General features: G+C 42.9%; 1 protein-coding gene across 5 annotated transcripts; it reads right to left on the reverse strand.

Annotated features, from left to right (window-relative positions):
• Positions 1 to 1,182: 1,182 nt before the first annotated feature.
• Positions 1,183 to 25,677, reverse strand: LOC126522852 (uncharacterized). Of its 5 annotated transcripts, XM_055066587.2 has the most exons (9): positions 25,361 to 25,677; positions 25,139 to 25,200; positions 22,656 to 22,798; positions 21,254 to 21,616; positions 19,204 to 19,305; positions 17,158 to 17,327; positions 13,159 to 13,304; positions 3,164 to 3,314; positions 1,183 to 1,453 (listed from the first exon to the last, which is right to left on the reverse strand). In XM_055066587.2, exons 4-9 carry the CDS (start codon positions 21,261 to 21,263, stop codon positions 1,313 to 1,315), a joined length of 720 nt encoding a protein of 239 aa, XP_054922562.1. In that variant the 5' UTR covers positions 21,264 to 21,616; positions 22,656 to 22,798; positions 25,139 to 25,200; positions 25,361 to 25,677; the 3' UTR covers positions 1,183 to 1,312. The 5 variants fall into 5 exon arrangements, with proteins under 5 accessions (XP_054922562.1, XP_054922561.1, XP_054922564.1 ...); XM_055066586.2 differs by lacking the exon at positions 22,656 to 22,798; XM_055066589.2 differs by lacking the exon at positions 22,656 to 22,798 and having other exon boundaries at positions 25,586 to 25,667.
• Positions 25,678 to 26,482: the final 805 nt, after the last annotated feature.

Below are 26,482 nucleotides of genomic sequence, written 5' to 3' on the forward strand. Positions count from 1 at the left end.
AATGTCATAAAACAAAACTCCGACAGCGCATGACTTTTATGTTAAATCTTCTCAGGCTAAAATATTAAAAGTGCCAAACGATAACAGAAACCTGAAAATTAGGTAAATATTTTGGCACAGCAGTTCACTACTTCCAGGATTGGCCCACGCAAGGGACCGCGTTTCTACCAGAAAGCTCACCTTCGTGCATAGCGTTTGCCGCCAGTGTTTCTAGGTAAACATTACAGTTACATAAGCTGCAGTTGCAGGGAAACGTGAGAAGCAGTCAGGGATCTTTGAATATCGCGTTCCACTCTTAAAGGTGAAGCTTAAGTGTCCGCCAAATTTTATTTTTCCTCCGTTCCTTGTTCGCTCACATGCTCCCCGTCTCCTCCTTTTCCGCATTGCCCTCGTCGCTCACCCATCGGCCAGCCTACTTCGTTGAGAATCGTGAAGGCTGCCTGGCCTGTCTGTGTGATTTTCCGGCAACTGCATTATTGTCGATATTTCATCTTGCGTGGCTGCCTTACAAGCTATATGCACATACATTGAGCTCTATGGGAAGATAAACGGGCAGTCGGAAGAGATCGTATTGTATCTGGTCCTGCACTATAAGCGGTTACGTTATAAGTGGTCTAAGTGTAACTATTAAATGGAAGGCATAACATATTTAAACCTATTTACCCTCGAACTAGTCGAGTAACAAGTTTCCATGGCCAGGGGTCATAGAGCATTGTTTTTTTTTGTTCCAGACCGAAACATAAGTAGTTGCATACTTGAAGCAGAATGGTGCACAAATATATTTCGTGATTTAAAGTAATATTACCTTCGCAAGTTGTAGTTGTAATATACGAAGTAGTAATTCCTAAAAAGTGTTGAAGGTTAGAAATGAAATAACTGTTAAATGCACAAAATGAGACTTCTACGATGGTGCTAGCACATACTTGCATAGCTTTCACAGTTTTGCCTACAAAGTACAAAATGTAGTATAGGAAAGTACTAATTGCTGCCCTGATGAATACAAGTACTATAATCGAAACAGTGGCTCAAGGCTGATACTTCCCTTGTTCATCTACTGTCAATCACTCCTATCTTCCTATAACCTTTTTTATCTTGTTTTGAATATGGAATAACTACAACTGGCCATTCTGAGAAACTCTGATATGTCATATGCAGTCTACTGAGCATAGCGCAACTCATAAAATTGTATAGGAATATTTTTAATAGTTGCAGGGATAGAGAAGGCTTCTGTTCTTTCTACTGTATTGTTCTGCAAACGTCTTTAAACACTGCATACAGGCATCACTGTATCACTTTAAACACTTGCTACAGCCTAGGAAGCAGTGGTAGTCGGAGTCCTAATTGTAGATGTAGATGTAGATCCTTGGGGAATCCTAAATGAATTCATAAGCTTCATCTTTCTCCTCCACTTCAGCGCCTTTCTGGATGCGGTGAGGCGTCTTATGAAAACACTCTGCAATGAACAGAAGAGAAACAAAAGGTACAAAAGAAGTTACATCAACAAACTTCACAAGACAAAGAATCATTTGCACAGCTATAAGAACCCTCTCAGGGCCTATTTGAGATGTCTGCTTTGCAAAGGAAGGTCAAGCTACATTCGAGAACCAGTAAGGGCGGCAGGTTAGCAGGCTCCTCTTACAGGATGGCCGCGCGCACCTTATTATGGAGGTACTTGCGGTGTGTGCAAAGCCTAGACGAGCTGAGATAGCTGGTGGTATGTGCTATTTTCATGCGCCTAGTGTGCGTTGAAGCAAGTGGACGCACAAAGTGGAATTTGCTCACCGCTGCTGCCACTCTTCATCATGCCAGCAATGTGTCAGCGAGTGTCTGCGGTCACTGAGTTAGATATGCTCATGTTTGCTAGTGTGTGCGTGACACCCCAATTGTTAATTTAATTAGTAAGCTGATGTTTACTACAATTTATACAACCAATAAAGCTGCAAATATTACTACATGTAATTATGGGGTTTTACGTGCCAAAACCACAATCTGATTATGAGGCACGCTGTAGTGGTTGACTCCAGATTAATTTTCACCACTCGCGGTTCTTCAACATGCACCTAAATCTACAAGTACACGGGTGTTTTTTGCATTTCGCCCCTATCGAAATGTGGCCATCGTGGCCAGAATTTCATCCCATGACCTTGTACTTAGCAGGGCAGCACCAAAGCCACTAAGCAACCACGGCGGGTATTAGTTCATGTAGTTGTCTAATACTTTGCTACAAATGCTTCGCTTTTCGGGTGAAAATGTGACTTCTTTCATTGTTGATGAGCAATTTGTCGCGTGGGCAAATCATCTCAAAGAGCTATATGGCATTGGCATGAGAGAAGCACGTTTGTGTCTGCGGCCCAGTGGATAGAGCAGTGCGCTCTTGTTTTGGAATATCCAGGTTCAAAATAATGCAAGACAAAAAAAACCTGCCTACTGCTGAGTGCCTGGTATAAGGGAAGGAACAATTCACGTTGAATACACTCTGCAGGTTCCAGACAATTAGGGTGCGCCACTTAGGGTGTCATGTGGTGAACGTGCCACTTACAATACAGTCGACCTCCGTTAATTTGACCTTCAAGGGACTAAAGAAATTGATTGGATTATCTGGCAGGTCGAAATAAAGGTGTAGAAAAATGCTGAAACGCACAGCTGATTCATTTGGCAGTATTTGTCTTATTCTAACACGCCCCTGAATCAAACACACACCCAGTGTCCCTTAAAGTTAGGGCTATTATTTTTTTTTACAGTTCGCGTTGCGCAGTCCATAACTTCTTAGGCCTCTTTGTTAACCTCAAGTTTTTGCCTCGTATGTTAATACAGGTACATTGCAACGTTTGTACACTTTTCTTTTCAAGGATCGTGGTAAGCTGCTGGTCATGATTTGATAATGCCTGCCTTATGCACTCCAACCTATTTTTCCTTGTGCAGGGTAGCAAATTTGAACATTTTTTTCTGGTTATAGCCTCCCTGCCTTTCCGCTGCTTTTATATTTCTCTCTCTCTCCAGCAAGCACCAACTTTCACACGAATCACACGAACTTTCACAATGAATCCCTGCGAACTAGCTCAGCTTTCTGTCGTTCTTTCACACAGATGTGCTAGGTATTCTTTTTCTTCCAACTTCGTTGCTGCCCTCACCTGCGTTGATAACGCACAGCACCTCTACTCACCCAAGCATTCTTCTGTCTGTAAGGCAGCCGCGTGCCAGGCTTGGGGTGGTCCCAGACCATGTTAGGGTACCGTGCAGCCAAGGAACGCCCCAGCGCGCAGTACTCCCAGCGCATGACTGACGTGTTCGTGTGCTGGATGAGCTTGTGTTCACTGCACGTGGCAGTGAGGGAGGCATGAAAACAACAGGATTCATTTTCTTTTATTTATTTATTTATGCAATACTGCAGACTCATGGTCCAAACAGGGTGGTCGATACAAATACAAAAGAAATGCAAAAGAAACAGCAACGAAAAAAAAAAGCAACAAACATACAGGCTCAGAAAGGTTACGTTTCAGTTTGATCACTCGCTTTGATAAGGCAGTTCTATTCACTAATGGTTATCGGGAAATAAGAAAATCTAAATAGGTCCGCGCGAGCAAAATATGGAGGTAGGGCGTTTTCATTGTGGTGTCGGGTGGGCCTGCTAGTTAAGGGCGACAAATATGTTGGTACATCTAGTGCTAGTTTGTTTTCCAAGAGTTGGCAAAGAAATTCTAATCTAAATTTTCCCCTTCGGGCCTGTAATAGGGGAATGCCATTTGCTTGCATTAAATCAGAACATGAGTCTAATCCTGAAAATTTATTCAAAATAAACCTTACGGCCTTTCTCTGAATACGTTCGAGACAATCAATGCTGCGCTTAGTATGAGGATCCCACATAACGCACGCATATTCCAGTCTTGGCCGCACAAGAGCAGTATAGCAGAGCAGCTTAACATTCGTGGAAGCAGTTTTAAGTCATAGTTCCCTTTTTTAGTGACTTTTTAGTGACCGAAGTAGCCAGCAAATTGCCCTGGAAAGATTCTTAAGGGACTTTGGCTAATTCAATGGCTTGCTCTCATATTCTCCTAAGGATATAAGAGTGTGCCTCAATTTGTTGCTGCTTCCAAAAAATAAAGGGCTTATTAGTTATCTGGGTACATCAAAGCTGCTTGTCTTGGCAGAGCACTACTTCGAAATTAAGAAAATATTGTATTCATTCAATTATAAGGCTGTAATGATTATAAGGCAGAGACCCAATTGCGGTACGCGAGAAAAAGAACGCAAGAAGGCACACTAATATAAGGTGATGTGGAGTACCCCACAGATTACTTAGACTTCTCAGGGCTAGGCCAAAATACCGAATATTCGTAATAAATTATTCGATTTCTCAGTGTGGCTTATATGTGCAAAAATCCAGTACTGTCTCACCTGCCTAGGTTTATTAGTCGCCACAATGTTCACTGCCGTCTAAAATCAGGATTGCCAGAAATGTGGCACTGCTACCGCCATATTCAAACATAACTGAATCTATCAGCTTCGCATATAAAGTTGGGGGTGAGTTCGAGGCTAAGGCTTCAGGGGAAAAAAACGCCTTATGTTAGAATAAATACGGCAAGCAGCTTTCTTTTTTCACATTCCGACTGTTGTCTAGTTACTGCAAGAAGTAATCTAAAGTTATAATTAAGAAAATAATAAGCAAGACATTTAGGAATAATGAACAAGTAAGAAAATAGGAAATCATCATTATTTATCTACTTATTTATTTGTTTATGGACAATGCCTCAATGACCTTGTACACGGGATTTTACATGAGGGGTGGGTTAAAAATATTGACTGCCCTTCCAGTGGCGTAGCCAGAAGTTTCGTTCGGGGGGGGGCTCACCCTGCAGATCGGCCTCCTCCTTAAGAGGAAGCTTTAGCACGGGTGCTGCTACGTAAATACATGTAGAAGGGGAATTAGTTTTTCTCGGCAACCACTGCACCAATTTTTACGAGGTTTGTTGCAGTTACTGTTTGTCTCGGATTTTTCATTTGGGTTGTCAATCCTCTATCGAAAATTGGCCAAGGTCGCAAATTTTCAGAAAACGAAACTATCTAGTTTATAAATCTGTAACTCGGCAATGAAAATTGGCATCACAATTCTGTGAATTGCACGTAATAGTACATCTAAAGTGAACAAAACTGATTGTTACACATGAATCTAAAAAATTTAGTATCGTGGAAATACGGCTTTTCCAGAACCCTTGTACACAACATGACCAATTCACGTAAGCTACAAATTGATATACCAAATTTGTCCGCTTTGACTGTTATAATAGATGCTTTTTACAGAACAGCGATATCTGTTCTTGATGCAACGCTATTCATTTGTAAACGTCGTGCTTATATCTTTTCGAACTTGCGAATTTTCCGAAATATTTTAAACAATATTCAAGCCCTAAATCGAAATTCCGCTTCCAACAGACACTAGCATTTAATTTTCTCTCTCAAATACAACACATTTCATTAAAAGCGATCCAGGGGTTTTCACAGAAAAGCTTTTCTGCGTTTTACATGTATATGAATAAGCCGCGTCAAGAGTTGGATCCGAGCTAAAGCTTCCTCTTAAACAATTTGTCAAGGGAAAAATACATGAATAATAATTTCATTGCCATTGCCAAAGATGTTGCAAACGAATTCTTGAACGCTACGCACTGTCAAAACAAGTATAATATGTATTTTTCATAAATCATACTCGTATGTGCCAAAAATTGTGCACAAAATAACTTATATAAAAGCTTCCATGTTTTTTGTGTATTTAATAGGTAAAGAAAATATCACACGAACTTTAGAATTATATCAGTCCGAAACCAGCAAAATAGTGAATGCCGCTGATACGAAAAATGTAAAGGCCATGAAATGAACAAGTTGAGGGCAAATATGTTAATGAAACTTTGTCATTCAAGGACTGTGTTTACATTATTGTGCATATGCAACGGCCAGTGGAAAATCTCGATGACGCTCTCATTTGTTCCAATGTATTAAGCAGGAGCAGCCGTCAACAGTCGTGTATTGTGAGTAAATGCACCTAAACTATAGCCTCAACAGAGAGCACGTATAAAAAGCAGTTCTGCAAAACATACGAGGGTGAGTCAAATGAAAGTGAGCCAATGCGAATATATGAGAAATGGGGTACTTTATTTGAAAGTAGTCTCCATGAGCATTTAGACATTTGTCCTATTGACTAACGAGTCGCGTGATTCCCGTCTCATAAAAGTCCTTGGGTTGCTGTTTCAAAAAGTGAGCAACTGACTCTTTCACGTTATCGTCCGACATGAATCTGGTTCCCTTGAGGTGTTTTTTCGGTTGCCCCAACATGTGGAAGTCGCAAGGTGACAAGTCTAGGCTGTATGGCGGATGTTTCAGCACTTGCAACTTGAACTTTGCCAGTTTTGTATTAACCACATCAGCGACGTGGAGACGGGCATTGTCATGGAACAAGATGACCCCATTCGTCAATTTTGCCTGTCGTTTGTTCTTGATTGCGACACGCAGCCGTTCCGGCGTTTCACAATATCAGAAAAAATTGAAAGTCTCTCAAGATTTAGCAAATTCTCTCAGTAATGGCCCCTGACGATCGAAAAAAAAAGTCAACGCCACCTTTCCGGCGGAAATGACGGCCTTTGCTTTCCTTGGTCGTGATGAATTCGAATGTTTCCACTGTAAGCTTAGCCGTCGTGTCTCAAGCTCGTAATATTGGCACCATGGTTCGTCCCTGATCAGAATTGCAGACAACAAGTCGTCACACTCATGGTGATACCGGATCAGATGAGTCAAGGCAGCGCCGAACTTCTCCGTTATCTGGCGGTGGTTGAAAATCTTGGGCATCCATTGTGCACACAAGAGCCGATAACCGAGATGTTTATGAATTATGGTGTGAACCAGACCGTGACTGATATTCACACGATCTGCCCGTTCATTGATGCTTATCCTCCGTTCTTGTCTCAACAGCTCATCAACCTTTGCAATTTTGTTAGGGGTGATTGCAAGATGGCTTTGTCCCGGTCTTGGACCATCTTTGTAACTTTCACGTCCTTCTTTGAACAGTTTGCTCCAACGCTTCACAGTGGCCAATGAAATGCAATGTTCAACGTACACGGCAGCCATGCGGCAACTAATTTCTTTTTGTAAAATGACTTCAGCTGTCAAAAACTTCATGGCACCACGCTGTTCAACTTTTGGAGTGTCCATTATGTCACGCAACCATGTTTAACCAAGTGTATGAAACATTAAAGAACATTTATCTTCACACCTGCGTGTCACTTTTGTAAATGAGAGATGCCTGTGTGCTACGCGCATGCCTCGCAGATAATGAACCGAACCGTTAGTGCGCGGAGTGGGTTGGCTCCTTTTCATTTGACTCGTCCTCGTACATTAGGAATACAAAGCTACAATGGAATACGCAAATGCGAAGATACGGCTTGATAAAGGCAAAAAAAAATTTCACTGTAAACAAAGTTTACCGCACGTATACACAAAACCTAGCAACAAAATATTTAAATCCTAAGGCCCGACCCTCCTCCCTCCGCTCCCCGTGATGTATCGCGCGCGAAGGAAGGCGGCGCGCTTGCTCCCCGCTTCTCTCCTTTGCGCACCCACGATTGAGTCACTATCGTCAGCTCACCCATTTCACCTCCTCCTATGCTTTCACTCGCACATACAGCATGCGGCGCTCGGTCACGATGTTATCGCCCTTGCACTTTATACAAAACATGAGGGCGACAGCGACGGCAACGGCAGTAATGCGCCTGGGGTGTCCATATAATTGCTATCGCAACAATATAATAAGAGTAGCCGGCAACTGAAGCGTCCCGTGGCCCAAAATTTCCGCAAAAGAAGAGGTAAGAAAATCGAACTTTCGCCATGCGACAATTTGCTGCCCCGGCACAATGTCTTGTTTTCTATTGTGGGGCGGGGTCACGGAAATGAGAAAACGCAAAGGAAAGTATGTTGGTCACAATCGAATGGTTACTTTGGGCACGTAATGTGACTACCGAAAGAATATCGAAGAAAACGTGAGACGCTTGTTCCACAAAGAACCATACGCATACTGCTCGGCATCCTAGACGGGCGAGACAAAATTTTCCGGAGAGGTTGCGCTCAAACGAACGTGGTGCAATCCGCCGAGTCCCCATAGTGACAGCAGCGAGCGACCATTGTTTCTTTTTGTCGTCTGCTAGCCAGAAAGCGTCCGAAACTCTGCCAGGCGAAACTCCACTCCACCAGAGCAAACCGAACGCGCACCAAAGTGTGCCGCGCGGTGGTCGGAGTAACACGAGAAAAACGTATGCGCTCTGGCTAGCTCTGGCAGCCCACGGTTAGGGCAGCGAGAACAAAAAAATTGAAGAGGCTCAATGTGTCCTTGCGAATAATAGTAAAAGTAGAAAAAATAAACAAGGACGTAGTTACCTTGGCTGGCTTTAGTGTCTTGACATGGATGCTATGGCGTAGGTGAAAAAAAAATTATATTTTGTTATGTGACATGACGGCACAAAAGAACCACCACAACACTTCGTCTTATCGGACCTCGCTGTGTGCTTTGTCGACTTGTCTGATAGTGGGTTGATTTGGCTTGTCTCGTTGTATGTACCGATGCAAGGCTTTAGAAAATCAGAGTACCTTTAGCGTCAAATGTTTATAACAGCATGAATCCCGCAAAGTTCCGCAATTGAAAATCTAAAGCACAACGTTGGGAATGTCAATGCACCTTTCACATCAAAAGTTTATGGGAACTTTAAACCCATAAAGTTTCGGTATTGAAATTCTTGCGCTCCGTAGATTTTGCGGCCTCCGCGAGATGCCGCGGCGAGCCCTTTCGCCATCAAAACGCCCTTGAAACTTTGTGCTTGGATGGGGCTGCTTGCGTTATGTGACTCCCGATACATGGACGAACCGGGAAATCCAGCCCCAGTTCGCAATGTTTGCGGTGAAATGTCTTTTCGAGCGTGAAAAAGACATTCTAGATAAAATCCAGAATGATTTCCGGTGCCGGGGGTAGCTTTGGTCGGCGGTGCATGGACAACACGAAAAAATTTTGGGGGGGGCTGAAGCCCCATAAGCCCCCCCCCTAGCTACGCCCCTGTGCCCTTCCACTACTGTGAACAGGGGTGTAGGCGAAGCTCAGGATCCACAGCTCTTCATTGATGTAACGCCTCGGCTTCACACTCCCTCACTGCAAGGTCGGCACGTCAACAACGAGCCCTTTCTCGAGCGAGTTCCCACCGGAATTCATGAAACGGCACCTCTTCTTCGGCATAACGCACGACGCGTGGCCTGCTTCCGCTGCCGTTCTTTCAACGCAGCCTTCTCTTCAGCAGAACGAACCAAACACGGCCTCCCCATCTGACTGCCGGGCCTGAATTGGCGAGAAACGTCAGGCGCAAGGCGAGCAAACACTCAATGACACCCTTTCCCTCCTCCGGGAAGAAGGGACGCCTGTGATTGGTTTGTGCCTTGCGCTGCATCTGCTTCTCCATGCATATAAAACCTTGCTTTAAAGGTCGCATATGATGAACTGACAGTGGCTGAATCGGTTAGCCTGGTGGTCTTGCAATGCGGAGGTCGGTGGGTTGAATCCGCAGCCCGACAAGCCATCTTTATTTTCGCATGGCTTGAGTTTTTTCATACGGCAACACCAACACCGACGCCAACACGAGTGGGGCAATACAAGCTTCACTTGAAAAACAAGTTAGTTGATGTTGACAAAAAGTGACTCAGTGGTGGTTTTGAAGTGAGCAGGGTTTACATGAGAGAAGTTTGAGAGAAGATTGTTCCAATCGATGGCTGTTTTGATAAAAAACGATTGAAAGTGCATGGCGGTGCAAACTACGGGAGGGTATACATCTTTAACATGCAATATCACTTAGAGACTTTTTACTGATGAGGGAGTGTTTTGGGCAATGACCTGCCAGTTTCGTCAAAAAAAAAATAAAGTAACCAACACTACTTCCCCAATTTGCCATATTTCACTTTATTTTCTACTGCACAGAGCGTGGAATGTCGCTTGTGTACTTCTGGCTGCGCATCAATAAATTTTCGAGGTAAAGTTTTGATATAAATCAAGAAGTTTCGAGGTAAAGTCTTCCGGTCACATCCGGCGTACCTCAGGGCAGTGTGTTGGACCTTTTGCTTTTTATATTGCATATTAATGATATTGTTGACATTGTTGGCCCTGGTGTAGAAATAAGATGATTGTATTTTGTTTAAAGAAATTGGTTCCACTAACGATTACAACGATCTCAGCACTAGTCTGGGCAATATACATCAACGGTGTGTAAAATGGGGAATGACCCTTAACACGAGCAAATGTGTCTGCCTTCCAGTAACTCACCAAAAAAATCCACTGTCAAATACCTACATATTAGGGTCTTCACCATTACAAGAAGCAAGTTGCTATAAATATTTCGGTATAACACTCACTTCAAAGCTGTGTTGGAATCTTCATATTGATAATGTTTGTTCATCTGCCTTCCGCAAGCTTTGTGTCCTTACATATAAACTTAGAACGACAAAGTTATTAAGTAGACTAAAAGCACGCTAAATTTGATGACTTTTGCACTAAGTTACAAAACACTGCAAGTGGAAGTCTCATGAAAGGGAAAATCGTCATTCACATGACAGTAGCATGAACCTACAAAAAACACCTATTACGAGTTTTTCAGAAAGAAAGCTTCGCAGAGGAAGAAAAATTTATCCTAGTCCAGGCTGGAAAACTTAAAGGGCCCCTGAAACGGTTCGGACAAATTTTGTAGACGCGTAGGGTACAGCTTAAGTAGAACATTCACACCACAATTTAAGTGAAGCGTTACGTATCAATGGAGCTACAAGCGATTAGAAGTTACCCTCTTCCCTAGTCATGCTTTTCCTCCTCAACTCGTTCGCCGAGCGATCGGGGCTAAGCTCCGCCTTCACTGGTTTCGCGTCACGATGCGACGTCACATCGTCCACTTCCCGTTGTTTTGGAGCCCGCCCCCGCCCGCGTGAAACCTCTCCGCTAGCCGCTTGGCCGTCGACCCCAAGCAAGAGCTATCGAAGCAGCGTGCGTTGCGAGCATTCTGTCGTAGCGCCGAACGTGTCTGGTATTCCGGTAACCACAGGCAAGCTGGTCATTTCGGCAAATGACTGGAGGCATAAACTCAAGCTGATGAAGGAACTTTAGCGTAGACGTACGTGCGGCCTGATCGGTCTGCACGGTCCAGCCACTTGTTGGCGCAGCGCTTAACCAGCCAAACAAAGCGCTAATATTGCTCTAACCAAATGTAAAACATTTTAAACATTTATAAAAACAAAGTGTTGATGATTACACTCCTGCGAAAAATACACACCAGCAGCCAAAGAAGAATACACTTCGTTACTGCTACTGTGTATGGTTGAGCTCTGTGCCACCAGGTGGCTGCACCGTGCAGACCATTATCATTTGTGATTCTGCTCATCCCATGGCTCATCCCGTTACGGCACAGTCAAGCGGCCAGACCCTGTCCCCGTGCGCTTGCATTTGCCCTAATACCGGACTCGCGAAACGCTACTGCGTTAGTAATCTTCCGGTGTAAAGTGACGGCCACAAACGCGCAAACCCTGGCGCCGATCGGATAGCGGCAGTCCGATGCGCAGCAGCCAGCTCGCTCGTATGCTGCCTTGCAGAGGGACACGATGTCGCAGCTTGACATATTGCCAGTCGCTACGTTTGCAGTCCACAAAGCAACAAAGTCGAATCATAGTGCTCGCGAAAAGACTGAGACCGACTCTGACCGCGGAGCTCTCGTCAAAATGGAGTACGTTGTAACACAAGCAGACGACACTTGCTGTGTGCCGGAGGTGCTTAATTGTATTGAAAAATCGTTCTTGTGCATTCTCTTTATGTTACTTTCTGTTTATAAAAACAAATGAACTAACATTCCAACTATTACGAAGATCATTTGTTTACCATAAAGTTGGAAAAATTATTGATCACGCGCCCTGGTCAGCCAATCGGATAGCTCGCCCCACTGACGTCATATGGGTGATTTTCGTCATATGGGTAGGGGCGGCTTAAAATTCCGCCGAGCAGCGTGCTCCGATCGGCAGCGATGTGCATTTTTAAAGCCTTGTAATAAATTACACGCTTTACGCGGAGCACTTAGATGTGTCAATTAATGATCAGAAGGACCTACTCTAACGACTCGGTACGTTTGTAGAAAATCGTCAAAATCGTTTCAGGGTCCCTTTAAGTCAAATTTTTGGCAAACATAACGCCGCAAGAATGAGAATATATATCTTGTTCTAAAGGTAATTTATTTAAATTATCACAGCCTTACGGACTAGAATAATACAGAAGTGTGCCAAATGACACCGAGGTTTACTTAGATGGCTTCAAGAGACATTCCCTGGAAAATAAGATTTCAAGTTTGCAATCTTTTTTGTGCTTCGGTAGCAGACTGCATAGGCACGGTCACACCGTCATATAACAGTCATCAATATAATGAAGCAAATTAAGTTTTTCTCACCAATGTCAGCATGTACCGAACATATGCTTGTAACAAAGTTACATTCACGTCTAATGTGACTTTGATACAATGAGGCCCAACTGTAGGATGCGGTAATAACCACTTCTAAGCCTACCCACTCTAGCAATCTGACCACTTCTTGGTTTTTCCAATTTCCAGCATTGTTAATTGGGCATGTCCTTCTTAATTTTTCCGCTTCTAGGTTAGATACTATGATATTTGTGTAACCTTCGTAGATATTGTTACGAAGCCAACACAATCCGTGAGAGACATTCTGCCTGGAGCAAACAACGAAGACAGGTCTGTCTGGTGGACAGCCTGCACGACAGCCTCAAATACTCATGTACTACCATAAATTGAAACACAAACAACTAACTGATCCGAATGCCAGTTCCATGTAATTACAGAAAAGTACAATGTGTAATTGCTTTGTAGCTCATTTCTAAGCATAGAGTAATCCCAAGTGTACATTTTGGAGCCTGAAATTAAGCCACTGTTGCAAATGCAGGTGAACCTGTAAACAAAACAATGCTCTGGAGTAGTTTTATAATCATTCGTGCTTGAATTTGCGCTGGTAGTTCACCTCTTCGGTGCGTTCCTTGCGCAATGACGGTAGGGTACTAGTTGAGAGGCAAGAGGCAATGCCAAACAACTGTTCCCTCTTACTTACTTTAGGAACTGGATGATTTCATCGCGCAGAGCGCAGGAGAGAGCCCTGTGCCTTTGTTCCATCATCGAGGCACCATGCAGAAGGGGCTGAACATATGACGAGAACTTTGGGAACAGGCCATTTGGAGACCACAATCGGAGATTCGCCTGCACAAGAGTGTACCAGGCAACGTGTTATTGATGCAAGGACTAGTGATGCATTTGCATAGCTTAAAGGAACACTAAATAGAAACACTGACAAAGCACTCTTTCAAAAGCTTAATTTTGTTAATTTCACGATAAGATGTTGATTACCAGAAGAGACATCAACTCCAAACTTCAATTTTCAAATGAACTGCAAACTTACATTTTTTGAATTTCGCAACAGAAACCCAGAGATGGTACATCAGTGTGATGTCATGGGTGTCAATACATTTTCTTATATTTGGAACACTGTGGTGCAGTAAATGTTATTGAAACTTGCTAATTTCTGCTTCTGGCTTCTGTAAAGTACCCTCCTACAAATTTCCACTCTTTTTGTTTTCTGTAGTCAGCGCATAGTGCCGCTGTTCCACTCAGCGAAAGGCACCCGGCGCCTTTTCGCTTCTTTGACGAATAATTCTTTGCCATTTCAACCCCCTTTCACTGCCCAGCTGCAACCTCCTGAGCGCTGCACCTAGGCCAGTCTGCCCCCTCCTAGTGGCGCCACTGCAGCACAGTAAGCATGCGCAAGACTTTCTTCTGAGAAAACAAGGAGTGACGATGACTTCGTTGAAAGTGCAGCGATTCTGCAGTCGTAGTGCGAAACTTACAGGCTTAAACTGACTCCCTCCCTAGAGATTATACGCCTGCCGAGAGGCTCCTTGCGCCACCTTGGCGTTTGGCTCGTCCACAAGTTCGACTATGAGTACCGGGAATTTGAACGAAAGCAGGACTTTCGTCATCAGCTCTCAAGCAACTATCTCTATTCATACTGCACGAGACATACAAAGACTATCTCCAGATATACACTGATGGCTCGACAACTGTGAATGGATCTACTGGAGCTGTGATCTTTCCCAAAAAAGCCTTGGCCATTCAGTTTACATCTCATTGGACAACGCCGACTGCTGCGGAGCTTGCTGCACTTAACAGCGCACTTCGCATATTCCCCGACTCGAAGGCAGCCCTGCATTGTTTGCTATCCGCTCTACGTTGTGGACCACAAGACCAACTTGTGCTAGAAATAAGGCAGTTATATCACCAGCTAGCAGAGAAGGGACATGACATCACTCTTTAGCAGCTCCCAGGCCGCTGTGGCATCAAGGACAAAGAAAACGCCGACGAAGCTACTAGGAGGGCTCGCGAAGATGCCGTGAAGGAACCCATCCCCCTATCAAAATCTGACGCAGCAACAAAGCTTCGCATACTAGCACGAGATGCCACACAATCCATGCGGAACATGCCAGCTTTCCGACATACTCGACTGCACCGCCTGTACCCATCCCTCCAACTACTCATTTTATCTAAACTATCCCAAATCGAGACAACTGTTCTCTGCTGACTATGGGTAGGAGTGTCTTTCACGAATGCATTTGCTTGCCACATCAGAATGATTGACAGTGCTGCCTGTAATAGTTGTGGCAGCGAGGAAGCAATCGAACATAGCCTGTCATTGTTGTATGTCGCTACAGCTCCCAGAAACAGTCGCTGGTGACAGCATCGGCATGCCTCGATGACCGGCCGCTTTCTGAGCAGTTAGTCTTGGAGTGCTGGCTGATGCGACCTGTAAACCAGAAGGCAGTGAAGGTGCTACTGTGGTTTCACCAATCAAGCGACCTGCCTGAATGACTGTGACCCTCCTGCGTTCCTTTGTGTGTTTGTGTTTTCCATTTTTTCTCTTTTGTTTTCCTCTCCCACTCTTTTCATGTGCGTGAACCTTTTTTTAAGCGCTTTCTGTCTCCCCTCACCCCTTTCCCAGTGCAGGGTAGCAAACTGGATATCTATCTACCGGTTTCTCATCTCCTTTATCTCTCTCTCTCTCTCTCTACAGGCTTAAATGGTGCTTAAACATGCAAACAGATTAGAGGATTTCAGTGGTGCGCGAACATTCGAAACTTCAAATATTCGATTCAAATATGTTAGTATTTGTATCTATTTGAAAGATACTTTTACTATTCGAAATATTCACATTCCCGAAAAATGCCGTTGTCGGGTCTTTACGTCAGCTTTGCCGGAGTAGAGCCGTGTCATGCGGCGGAGCATAAAACGTGCATTGGGGTGAAGCATATTTCTCGTGCAGTGAAGCATATCAAAAGTAAGATGGGGCACTGTCACGGGTACCCTGCTGGTGCTTGTAGCTACCCGACATTATCAGCTCTGGACAATACCAGACACCAGGTGTAAACCTTTGTCTGCAACTAATCTGGCTAAGTGCCTAAATACACAGTTACCAAACTACTAATTTGGCCAAGAAGAAAGCTTGGCAATGTTTTTTAGACCCTCGTTCAAAAGTAGTTGAGTACCCACAGGATGCTTCAATGGCAAACTGGGTTGAAAACCTGTATTTAGAAGAAGCAAGGAAAACTTAAACACCAAGGAACCCAAATATGTCCTCAACAACTAAAACTTCTGCAGCTCTTTTCGCTATCCTTCCTTCAGGACAACATTAAATAACTGCAGCCATAATACTGTCAAGCCAAAGCGTCGTACTAGAGAATTTTGTTGACCACAAAGCATGATTTTCCTGTACATTAGTTGCTGTGCAAAAAACTTGATTGTTTCTTTTTTTTTTGTATTTCTGGTTGGTGAAGAAAGAAATGCATTTTTGCAAAAGCAACAGTATCTGTATTCGAAAAATATTCTGTTCAATTTGCACTTGTTCTTCGTTATTCAAATTCACACTGAAATTGAAAATGTGATATTCGTGCACCCCTAGAGGATTGAGGGTAAAGATGGCTGAAAAAGAAGATGCAGTACAACTCAAGCATGTGACCATTGCTGAACATTGAACACACAAATTTTAAGTTTAGTAAGCAACAAAATCTGGCCAGCTGCTACTGTATTTCACGTACTGTCATAACAGGTGTGTGAGAGGTGACATGAATTTAAAGAGCTGCAGGAAGAGCTACAGTCAAGTTCGATTATAACAAACCCTGGTATAACGAAATATGTTCTACATCAAAAACACGAAACTTGTGTAGTGATATTTGTGCAAAATAGGTCCCCCAAAATGAAATGGACATTGAATATGTCAAACTTCAAGTGCCTGCAACTGGCCCCATAAAACTGATTGCAGCAGCTTTCACTTTTTAACTGCTTATGTTTTCTGATCATGTTGTTTTCGATTATGCAGCAGAGCATGCTCAACTGCACGTTCTGACATAACAAATATATTGTATGATACGATGCATAACCCGGTAGAAAGCTATAAATACTTTCAGGTTGCTGCATTACTCACGCATGCTACCGTGAGATTCAGATCTCCTTGGAATGTTTCAGTAGTGTCATGCAGCTTGGTTCTATCGTGTGTAATGAACTGCCTTAAAAGTTCATAAAAGTTCATTGTACCCTGGTTTGGATATATCGAATTATTTGATATGTCAAATTATGTTTAGTGCACAGGCCAGTTCGTTAGAACCAGGTTTGACTGTAGATGGTCAACTGAGTGAAATACTACATAGTTGGCTCTGCACTGCATTTCCAGGTATAATACTTGACTTAGGTGTTTATGACAACACAGGCTTGTAGCTGGGGAGGTCTACTTACCATGCTCATTAAGTATTGCAAGGCACCATAATAACAAGGTAGTGTCATTGGCACAGAGAACTGAGTTGGCATAAGTGGTCAGGACACTTGCGGAAAGTAAAGATCAGTTCAGGCACTGACACTTGCAAAGCACCAATGTCAGCCTGCCAGTACTCTATGCTAAATGTCTGGCAGAGCTAAAACCAAACTCTGCTGTTTCTTGAAAAAGCTAGAGAATTTGCCTTTCACTGCAGTAGCTCGCGAAGAATGTCCACAAATGAAATGGAAGTCTTACTTCGTCACTTTCAGCTCCACGTTGTAGTGCAGCGGTGTCTATAGTGAACACCTCTTCAGTAAAGTGTGGGACCGGGCTGGTTGGTAACCCGTGATGATGTGTGCTTGTCTCTATCGTTCCTTTCCATCCTTTGTCCCCAGCTGCTCTTTGCACATCGTCCTCTTCAGTGTCTAAAAGAAAAGCAAGCAGAACACACAGCCATTTGTTCTCAATCATGAAGTGCAATGACACTACTAAAGCGAAGCTTTCGTTGTCTACGTTCCCTGGTTTTACATGGCTGCCTCGCTGCTGTGTGCTGTTGGGTTGGTCGCTATCTCGGTGGATATATTTGTGGAGATGTGAAGGTTATATGAAACTGTGGCTGCTAGTGGCTTACACAACACTCGTATGCTGACTGAGTATTAACTTTCTACGTAAAACCATAACACATAATGCCGGCTCAGAAGCATCTCAAAAGCACATAGATCTATTAATGGAACGGTAAGTTATATTTCATGGATTCTTGGATTTACGCTACTTTCTTTGATTTAGCCACTAAGTATGCGCATGTGCTTATTCTTGGCCACTACTCCTGAATGGGCACGTCCCACTACGATTCCTGCATAAAACTTTAGCATTTCATGTCGGCTCCCAGATATATCTTAAGCGCACTGATTTATTGATGAAATGGTTAATTATATTTCACAGATTCTTTTATTTACTTCTGTGTTTTTTTTTGTCATTTGGTATGTACCCGTAGGAATGTGCCTATGCTTGGCCAAACCTCCACAGGGGTTATCTGCCCTTGCGATAAAAGAAGCACAAAATTTGTGAATGTTGCTTAATGTGCGTTATACTTTTCTGTACATACACTTGTCATCACCATTCTTCCCTCAACGAGCATCATACACCACCTTCGTCCTTGTGATATCACTGCATATACGTGTCACACTGTGCATCTTGCCTAAATTGAGTTTGCATTTCGGCGTGGCTTGTGAACAATACGGTGCATAAATGTTTACATGTATTTGAATAGGCCGCGTCAGAGTTGGGCCCAAACTAAAGCTGCCTTTTAATGTTACTGTTATTTCAATGCAGCTCATCAGCAACAGTTTCACAGTTTGTCATCTAGTTGTGGGGAATTAACCACAGCATACTGCTCACGTTGCACAGCTTGTTATGGAAGTGTAACACACATGAAGGAAGCCATAGTGTCCTCCATATGTGATGTGCATAGTCACTCGTACGTCATCATGACAAGGTTCAATGGCTCTTTTATTTCAGTGCATTTCAGCAGCAACAGTCTCACAGTTTGTCTCCTACTCATGGCAAATCAACCATAGCATACTCTTCATAACACACCCACAATTAATCACTGGATTGTGCAACATACATCAAGCATACCACAGCGTCCTCCATATGTGATGCACACAGCAGCAGCTTGTACTTCATTGCGAAGAAGTGCAATGACAGCTTTCTTTCCATGTAGTCCAACACAAAAAGTTAACAGAGTGGTCATCGACCAGAGCCTGTCATTCAAGGCATAAAGCCAATTATGAGACTGTGTGTCACATACAAAAGTGCCTACAAGCATGCAAATACTGTTTAGAGATAGTTGCTCGACCAAAATGCTAAGCCTCCTTTACCCAGGCTTCCTTGTAAACAGGCAGGATATCAAGTTTAGTATTTTGCACTCCGGGCAAAGCCTAGTAAATTTAAGCACATCTGAGTAATGTTGTCATAAAGAAGTCGCATATAACACAAAAATACTTTCATTACATTCTTTATTTGCTATAAGCATGTATTCATTATATGCTGATATTAGCGAGATGCATGATAGATTGTTTTAGTGAGGTTAGACTGTACTGGAGGGTTAGCTTTATCCATTAAACAAAACATGATAAACTCCAAAAGTCACACTATGTTAAGCAAGCAATATAAATCACATATATTAACATATCAACATGTGCTAACAAAATGTGAGTCTAAGGCTCCACTGTGCCATATGCTACATTGAGGATACACTCAGTCAGATCAATGTGTATTTGCTGTAATGTAAGAACTCACCATTATTTGGCGGGTCACTTGTATGGGAAAGTGGATCACAGTTCTCAGTGGCATCAGACAGGGGCTCTGTTTTTATGGTAATTGATGGCAGCACAATTTCTACTGCAAAAAGTATAATAATAAATAAAGGAAGCAGTCAGTGCTAAACTTTGTAAAGGAGTCACAACAGTTACTTAAATGTATTGGCATGAATTTGCAAGCATAGATAAGCAAACAAACAGTTTTTTGTAAGAAGGCAATTAAGTTCATTTCAAACATCAATGTCTCAACTTACAGAAAACACAAGCCAGAAAATTTGAGCTAATGATGCATCCTTATCATATATGTTTGCAAGTTCTTGAAGTTCAGATAATGCGGAACATTAAGGACTTAAATAACAACACAGTTTAGCTTTGCATCTAACCAAGGTTAGGATTCCTTCTGTAGTAGAACTGTATGGCTATGAATTTCACAGTATAGTGAATATATAGAGAATGTAACAGCCCAGAAAACATTCTAGCCAGAAAGCCACCAGAAATTAATACAGGCAGTGCAGGTACAAATTTAAAATTGTTTAATTCATTAAAATTAATCATTAAGGCTTTTAACAGATATTCATCTGATGTCACTGAAGAGACTATCTCTATTAGTTGGGGAAAACAACAATGGCAAAACTGGCAATTGCCATTATTGCAATCAAACTAGGGGTGGCCTATTGGCTGCAGAAACCGCAATGATAACTTTACAAATGTGAGCCGTTGACATGCCTGATACAGCATGTTTCTATACTAAACTCATTATTTCCTTCGTGTAATGCTATATTTACACCGCTTTCGTGTAGCGCTTTATTTACATCACTGCATCATCCAAAGTGCAATGCAAGATGCGAGAATGTCACAGGAAGAGGATGCATCAAGTATAAACACAAAGCAAGAAATAGTGTCTAGGCATCTGCAGTGGCACCACACACAAACCGAATACGGCGACCAGGAAAATGCAACAACAAGGAATATGCCAACAGAGTTCTGCTATATATTTATCTCAAATAATTAGTTCGATGTATCGCAAGTCGTACCAGCATTCTAGATCGAGAAAGTTGAGCAAGTTGGTATCAACATATCAATTACATAACAGCATGAAGAGAATGCAAGGATTGTCTCTAGCCTTGTTGTGTTCATTTCTTTGCACTGATCTGCCATCCTAGGCAGTCACTGTCCCTTTTCAGACTACCCTTATCTTGCTCTCATTCTTGCTGCATTTGCTTCCTTGCATTGTTCTTCCATTATGCATTCCAAATACTCTGCTGCAAATGTAATGCACCACTAAAGGCATGCATTAAGTGCACGTGATTTCTCTTGTTATGGTATTACACATGGAGTGCACGAATAAATCAATACCATTGCATTATCACAGAAAGCTACAAAATGGCATGTTAAGAAGAAACCTTTCAGAGTTACTGCCACATTTTACATGAAGAAAAACACATGATGAAACAGCATTCACTTACTTCAACCATAAGAGACAGGAGAAAGATTTGAGGTACACAACAAAAAGAAATTGCTATGATCACCAGCTAATAACACTAAATGATGCACAGAGGGCCCACTTAAACATGGAAAAACAGCGAAGTGCCTAAATATTTTTATTAACAAGTCCAACAAGTATATTGCAGTAAACACTGCAGATGTTTTCCTTTCCTCAGCATCTTGGCATTTGATTGGCACGGACGAAGTCATCACCCGCGTAAAAGACGAGGCACCGCAACTGCGCGTTCATTGTCACTGAGCTTCGTTGACAGTTTCGTGCTGCTGTACATAGTACTACCATGGCCTCTGCACCTAAGCCGAAGAAACATATTTTGAAAGGATTCAGCAACGTTATTGACAGACGTTTCATCCGGTTCGTAGACCAGCTGCCAGCCAGCTTGCCTGTCTGTTCGCTGTGCTCCGTGGTGCCGTTTGAGCACTATTCCCTGAGCTGAAGCACGTCTATTGCGGTCCGTGATTTCTCGAAATTGTGAAGGTTTCTACTACCTTACGGTGCCCGATGGATGGGATGCTACTTAGCTCACACAGGGCCATGCCCTTGGCCACCGCCGATTTTGATGTGCTGCACACATTGGTAGCGTACTGTTACAACGAGGACTACGGATGTAGCTACACCGGCCACCTGGAAGATCTGGAGGCTCATATCCGAGACTGCTACGTGGTGACCTGCCACCTCTGCTCCGGAAAGCTGCTGAGCTTGTGACTGGTCGGTCACATGGAGACTGCTCATTCGGGAACTATGAAGTGTAGCTCTAGGAAGGCCATGCAACGCGAAGAGGCTGCTGTGGCTTCAGCTGAAGCTTCTTCCGGCACCTTGGTCGAGAGGGGAAACGGAGACGTGGAGCATGAAGGTGCTGTGACTGGTGAGAAACCGGCTGCAACGCCAGCTGCAACACAATGATAGCACATTTTTAAAAGGATATTACAAGGGAGACGGCATGCAGCTCTCGCATGTGAAACTTAAGGGAAATAAGAAAAATTAGTTTTCTCTCGTAAATTGATGAACTATTATTCTAAATTTACAAATACATTCTTGGTGCAAAAATGAGCGTACTAAAAGTTATGTAGAGGAGCAACAAAACTACTTTAAAAATGTGTAACCAGCCTCTGCTACTTATTGCACATCAACCCCGCAATGATTTCTTGTGAAGTGGTCAATGATTGATAATACTTTCATTTCATTAAATATATAGAAAAAAGTTTGACGTTATTGGACTTCCTACACAAGAATGTCGTTCTGTTAGTGCTCCATGACCCTCAATATGCCGCATTCCAACTCATTGAATTGTGATTATCCCACTAACTTAATCATTTTGCAGCACATAATTAATAAAAAGAGCATAATCAGTTGCTGTAGCTAGACTTCATATTTGCTTTCAATGTCCTTTCAACACTTAAAGGCAAAAGCAGTCTTTGCAATTGAGCTGTGCACAGTAAACAGGAGAGAGGACATCTGATGCCAACACACAAAGGTCACAAGCAACTTCAGTAAAAAATAACTTTGACTAGAAAAAAATAAAAATAAATCATGTTTTTAGTTAATCAGTCTCATCAAATTAACGCTGACTCAAAACTTTCATCAACGTGCCCAACAAATTATAATTCGCACAAATTCCATTTTCACAAACAGCACTGTGATCTCTCTCCAAAGACAAGGCAATGCTCGTAGCAATAATTTGGCTCAAGCACAATTATCTACCATGGGAAAGACACAGTGTCCATATACTCTAAAGAAGGCAGGTTTAGTGTCGGCGATCACAACGTACTTCCCGAAGATCACGCATTACACAGCAGCAAGGCACAAAAACTAAGCCAAATGTGACCAGACACAGACCTTGAATATTGTAAGGAGGCAGGACAGGCAAAAACCAAGTACAACAACAAAAGCATACAATAACTTAGGGGGTATGTTATAGCACAGTATACATATATGACTTGCTCTCCATCTTTAGACTTCTGCCTTCGTGAGCTTATCTCCATAGCATTGAGAAAGAAGGTCAATGAAAAGGGTCCTTCACAAGAATTGTTCTTGGACACAAGTAGGAGAATGGATGCCGTCTCGTGATTTCCTGAAACAGCGTTACAGAAATAAATGCAAGGCATCCACAATGCACACATATGCGCAGCCAGAGAACAAAGTGCTTTCGAAGGTCACAGCAAATCAGTTTGAAAAGGAGACCGGCGCTCTTATAGACCGAACTTAAGTTGCTCCTTATGGTTATCCTGGTGCTAGCATCAAGCCAATAGATTTATGGCAAATCCTCTGAGTGTATTAAATTTTCGTCTTTCCCACCAGAGCAGTTGCTGCCTATGAGGCATCCAACAGGTAGCTTCTAGAAATGATTTGATTAATATTGATTCATTCAAAATTAGAACGCTTATCATTAAAGGTTTTTATGCAACATAATTGTCACTACAAATAAGCTCCATGGTTAAACTTTGTACAACTTTAGTAGCTGGGAGTAAATGTCTTGAAAATGTCTACGTTACATCAAAGCACCTCACATGAGGAGTCTAAATCCAAATTATGATAAGTCAGACATCATGTGTGTATTTTGCAAGAGAAATTTTGTACATAGACTGGAGCTCACAAGAGGCTTATTGAGTAGAACTGATGCCAATGGTCAGGCTCTATTACAAAGAGATGGCACAGGACACAGGTGTTGAAGGTTTAATCGGCACCAAATGCATGTCTCCTTTCATTCTTACAAATTCCCTATCACCACAGAATGTCAGCAAAATTTTCGCCTTTACCTCAGTCAGCAACACCACTATTCTTCAATGCATTTCCCAGTTAAAGAAGTGAGCATTGCCTTTTCTATCCTTACTCAATGCGACAATTTGATAATGCCTATATCTGATGCATGCCTGTAATGTCTTATCAGTAGCTTCAAGAGCATGTCAACTAATTTTACCTCAGAGATGTCATAGATTTCCTTTGCATTAAATTGAGGGCTTATAAAGCACGAAGCTTTCTGGGACTCTTAGACATAGTCTAAAGAAAAGGCTGGTCATGATAACCAATGTTGAAAGAATGGAAGTCGACTGTTCCTTTATCAACTATGACTCCGGCAGCCTTCATTTATGGATAGCATGCCAGCAGGCTTGTACACTTTGAGGTGCTGCTGTAACAGACAGTGCCAGAAGCCTCAATGCACCATGCAGGCATGCAGACAGAAACAGAACTAAAAGCCAGAGGATTTGCTTAAGATTCATAGCTAAACTGCAGTAACTCCTCATGATTAAATGAAGTAATTAGTTTGCCAATCTTGCGTGAACAATATTCGAATGCTTCCTCTGTGAGCAAGACACCAGCTTCCCATCTGGTCCAAGATGTCGTAGATTGGTCCGGAATTGAAGTTACAGCAGTAGGTACAAGTGGTCCACCCAAGAGTGTGGAGGCCAGTACGAATGATGACTGGGCCGGTATAATGTAAAACTATTCCAATCTGTTTTTTATTCCAGCTCGGCCATTAGCCCTCTGTGATAGATCAAAATGGCCCGGGCTCTGCCTATATGGGAGCGTGCCATACCTATATGGGCAGAGCCTGAGCCATTTTGACCTATCAGGAAGGGCTAATGGCCGATTTCGAATAAAAAAGCTGATTGGAATAGTTTTACGTTATACCGGCCCTGGTCTACAGAGTGCTTTATGCTGCGAAAATACAGCACCAGACTCTCTCAGCACTGGTTCTTTGACAATGCCCTTTCAAGGAGGGCTGCTTTTAATCGCTTCCGAATGTCGCCTTAATGCTAGGATGCATTACTTTCTAGACAAGTGAAATATTGGCTGGACATCTTTGGACAGTATAGATTGTACCCAATCTCATCTGAAGTTGCAGCTACTCTCAAATAGTAGTTTCTGCACTTATTGTATAGTTCTAGATCTCATTCACCTCGTAATTTAATAACACACTAGGCAACCAATCACAGCATGTTAATTGTCAGCTTAGGCGCTGAAGCAGACCAATATGCATCGGGGGCTGGGAGGGTTAATATGTTTTCATGTCTGGCATACCAGTTTCTAACCATTATAGCAATGAAGCGCACATCATTTAAAGTGAAATCAGAGTTTTCGGGTCTCTTAAGGCCGATGTGTGTACCCACGTCTCTGAAACTGTTTTGAAACAAGTGCTGCTGCAGATGGTGGAATAACTACAACGTCTGTTCAAGCTTCATTTGCTAACTTAACGTTTATTACAATTTTATACCTGGGTCAAACGAGGCACTTTAGAGCGATCGCGATCACGCCTGGTCGATCGGGATTGCACTTTCTCTACTTTGGTTCGCTCCTTTCAGCAGCTTGCACAAAGGAGCCAATCGGGGTCAAGTAATTTGATCGCGATCGAAAGTGTCCCGTGTGGCACCGGTAATCAAAAGTCGGACTGCATGCATCGCCGCAGACGCACACATGGCGAATGAAGTCGCCAATGTCAGTCCCCTTGATAGCTTTTAATAGGTTTTTGTGCATCTGAAAAAGAACAAACCGAAGTAAATTTAGGCACACAGAGAGGTCATATAGAGACAACCACTTACAACACAGCTTAAAAAACAAAAGGATCAAGGGAAGAGGCCGCGGAAAAGCAATCAATAAAAGTTCGTCTGCAACACAAGCACCGAAACCCACTAACCACACTAGACAGGTTACCGGCAGCCTTCAGCTCTTGCATTGAGGTTCCTTTACAGTACTTGTCATTGTAGCGGATAAGTTACAGCGGCACAAACACACCCGTGTAGCACTGCGAACAACTTTGCAGGTCACAAGTGATTGAAGCGCGCGATCACTTGCGCTTTAAGTATTAAAGTGGGTAAACAATGTGCATATTAATAGTTAAAGAATTAGCACGTTTAACAACCTCTAAACAGAACACACGCCAGACGTGACAATTTGATTTCAGGAGAACGCACTCGAAAATCTGTTTTTAACTTGCACCTTAATTAATAAATGCGAAGCGACATCGGCGCCTCATAGCGTTGTCTAAGCGCTGCTCTGTTTCTTGAATACCACCATCTAAATGAACTTCTCAGGTATACAATAAAGGTATCACTATACATCATGTAATATGGTAGTTCCTTTGTAAGTGAGTTGTGTTGATTTACTGGAATTTATATTGCTCCGAAAACCAAAACCATGATTGGTTTTGGTTTCGGGAGGAAATGAGTTACAGTAAAGCAACACATCTTTGCAAGTAGGTTAATACGTAATGTAGTTGGATTACTCTGATGCAATAACGTTGCTCGGGAAGCTTCCGTGCAACAACGCGCTATGAACGTGCTACGCTACGCAGCAGTATTGCTTCCGTTGTTGCGGTACGTGCCTTGGTATGTGCATATGTTATGTGCATGTGCATGTTGAGTGGGACGAGCGGCTGGGGCCATTGCTGGGGCGTCGCATGCTTTGCAGTGAGGCGCGCAACGACGAAAAATACTGTGGCGGCGCTGCGATCGAAGTGTATTGTGCTACATCAAAGTGCCGCCGTTGGAAACTGCTGGCGATTCTGCTAAGAAGGGTCATTCGTACTATTTCGTGTGCTGGTGGATGCGTTCGGGCCGCTCAAACGGTGTTTATAATTGCATATGACATGTATTTATGCCTTAGGAATAGATGCGTTTCTTTCTATTCTTTATTTCATTTTATTTTTTAATGTCGCTCGGTTACAGCGCGTGCATTGCGGCCGCAGTATCGGCTTTCGTTCTGCTATGTTTACTGTGAGGTTCCACTTGGAGCACAAATATATTTCTTGTTCTTCAAG

This window comes from Dermacentor andersoni, chromosome 6, assembly GCF_023375885.2.
Source record: "Dermacentor andersoni chromosome 6, qqDerAnde1_hic_scaffold, whole genome shotgun sequence".
Lineage (NCBI taxonomy): Eukaryota > Metazoa > Arthropoda > Arachnida > Ixodida > Ixodidae > Dermacentor > Dermacentor andersoni.

Bases quoted from the DNA above. Each gene is read 5' to 3' on its own strand.
- LOC126522852 (XM_055066588.2), bottom strand. The intron at 13,305-17,157 runs GTAAGACTTCCA...ACTCTTGTGCAG, and splicing joins GTGGAGCTGAAAGTGACGAA to GCGAATCTCCGATTGTGGTC. The intron at 1,454-3,163 runs GTGAGTAGAGGT...TGTTCATTGCAG, and splicing joins ACAGACAGAAGAATGCTTGG to AGTGTTTTCATAAGACGCCT.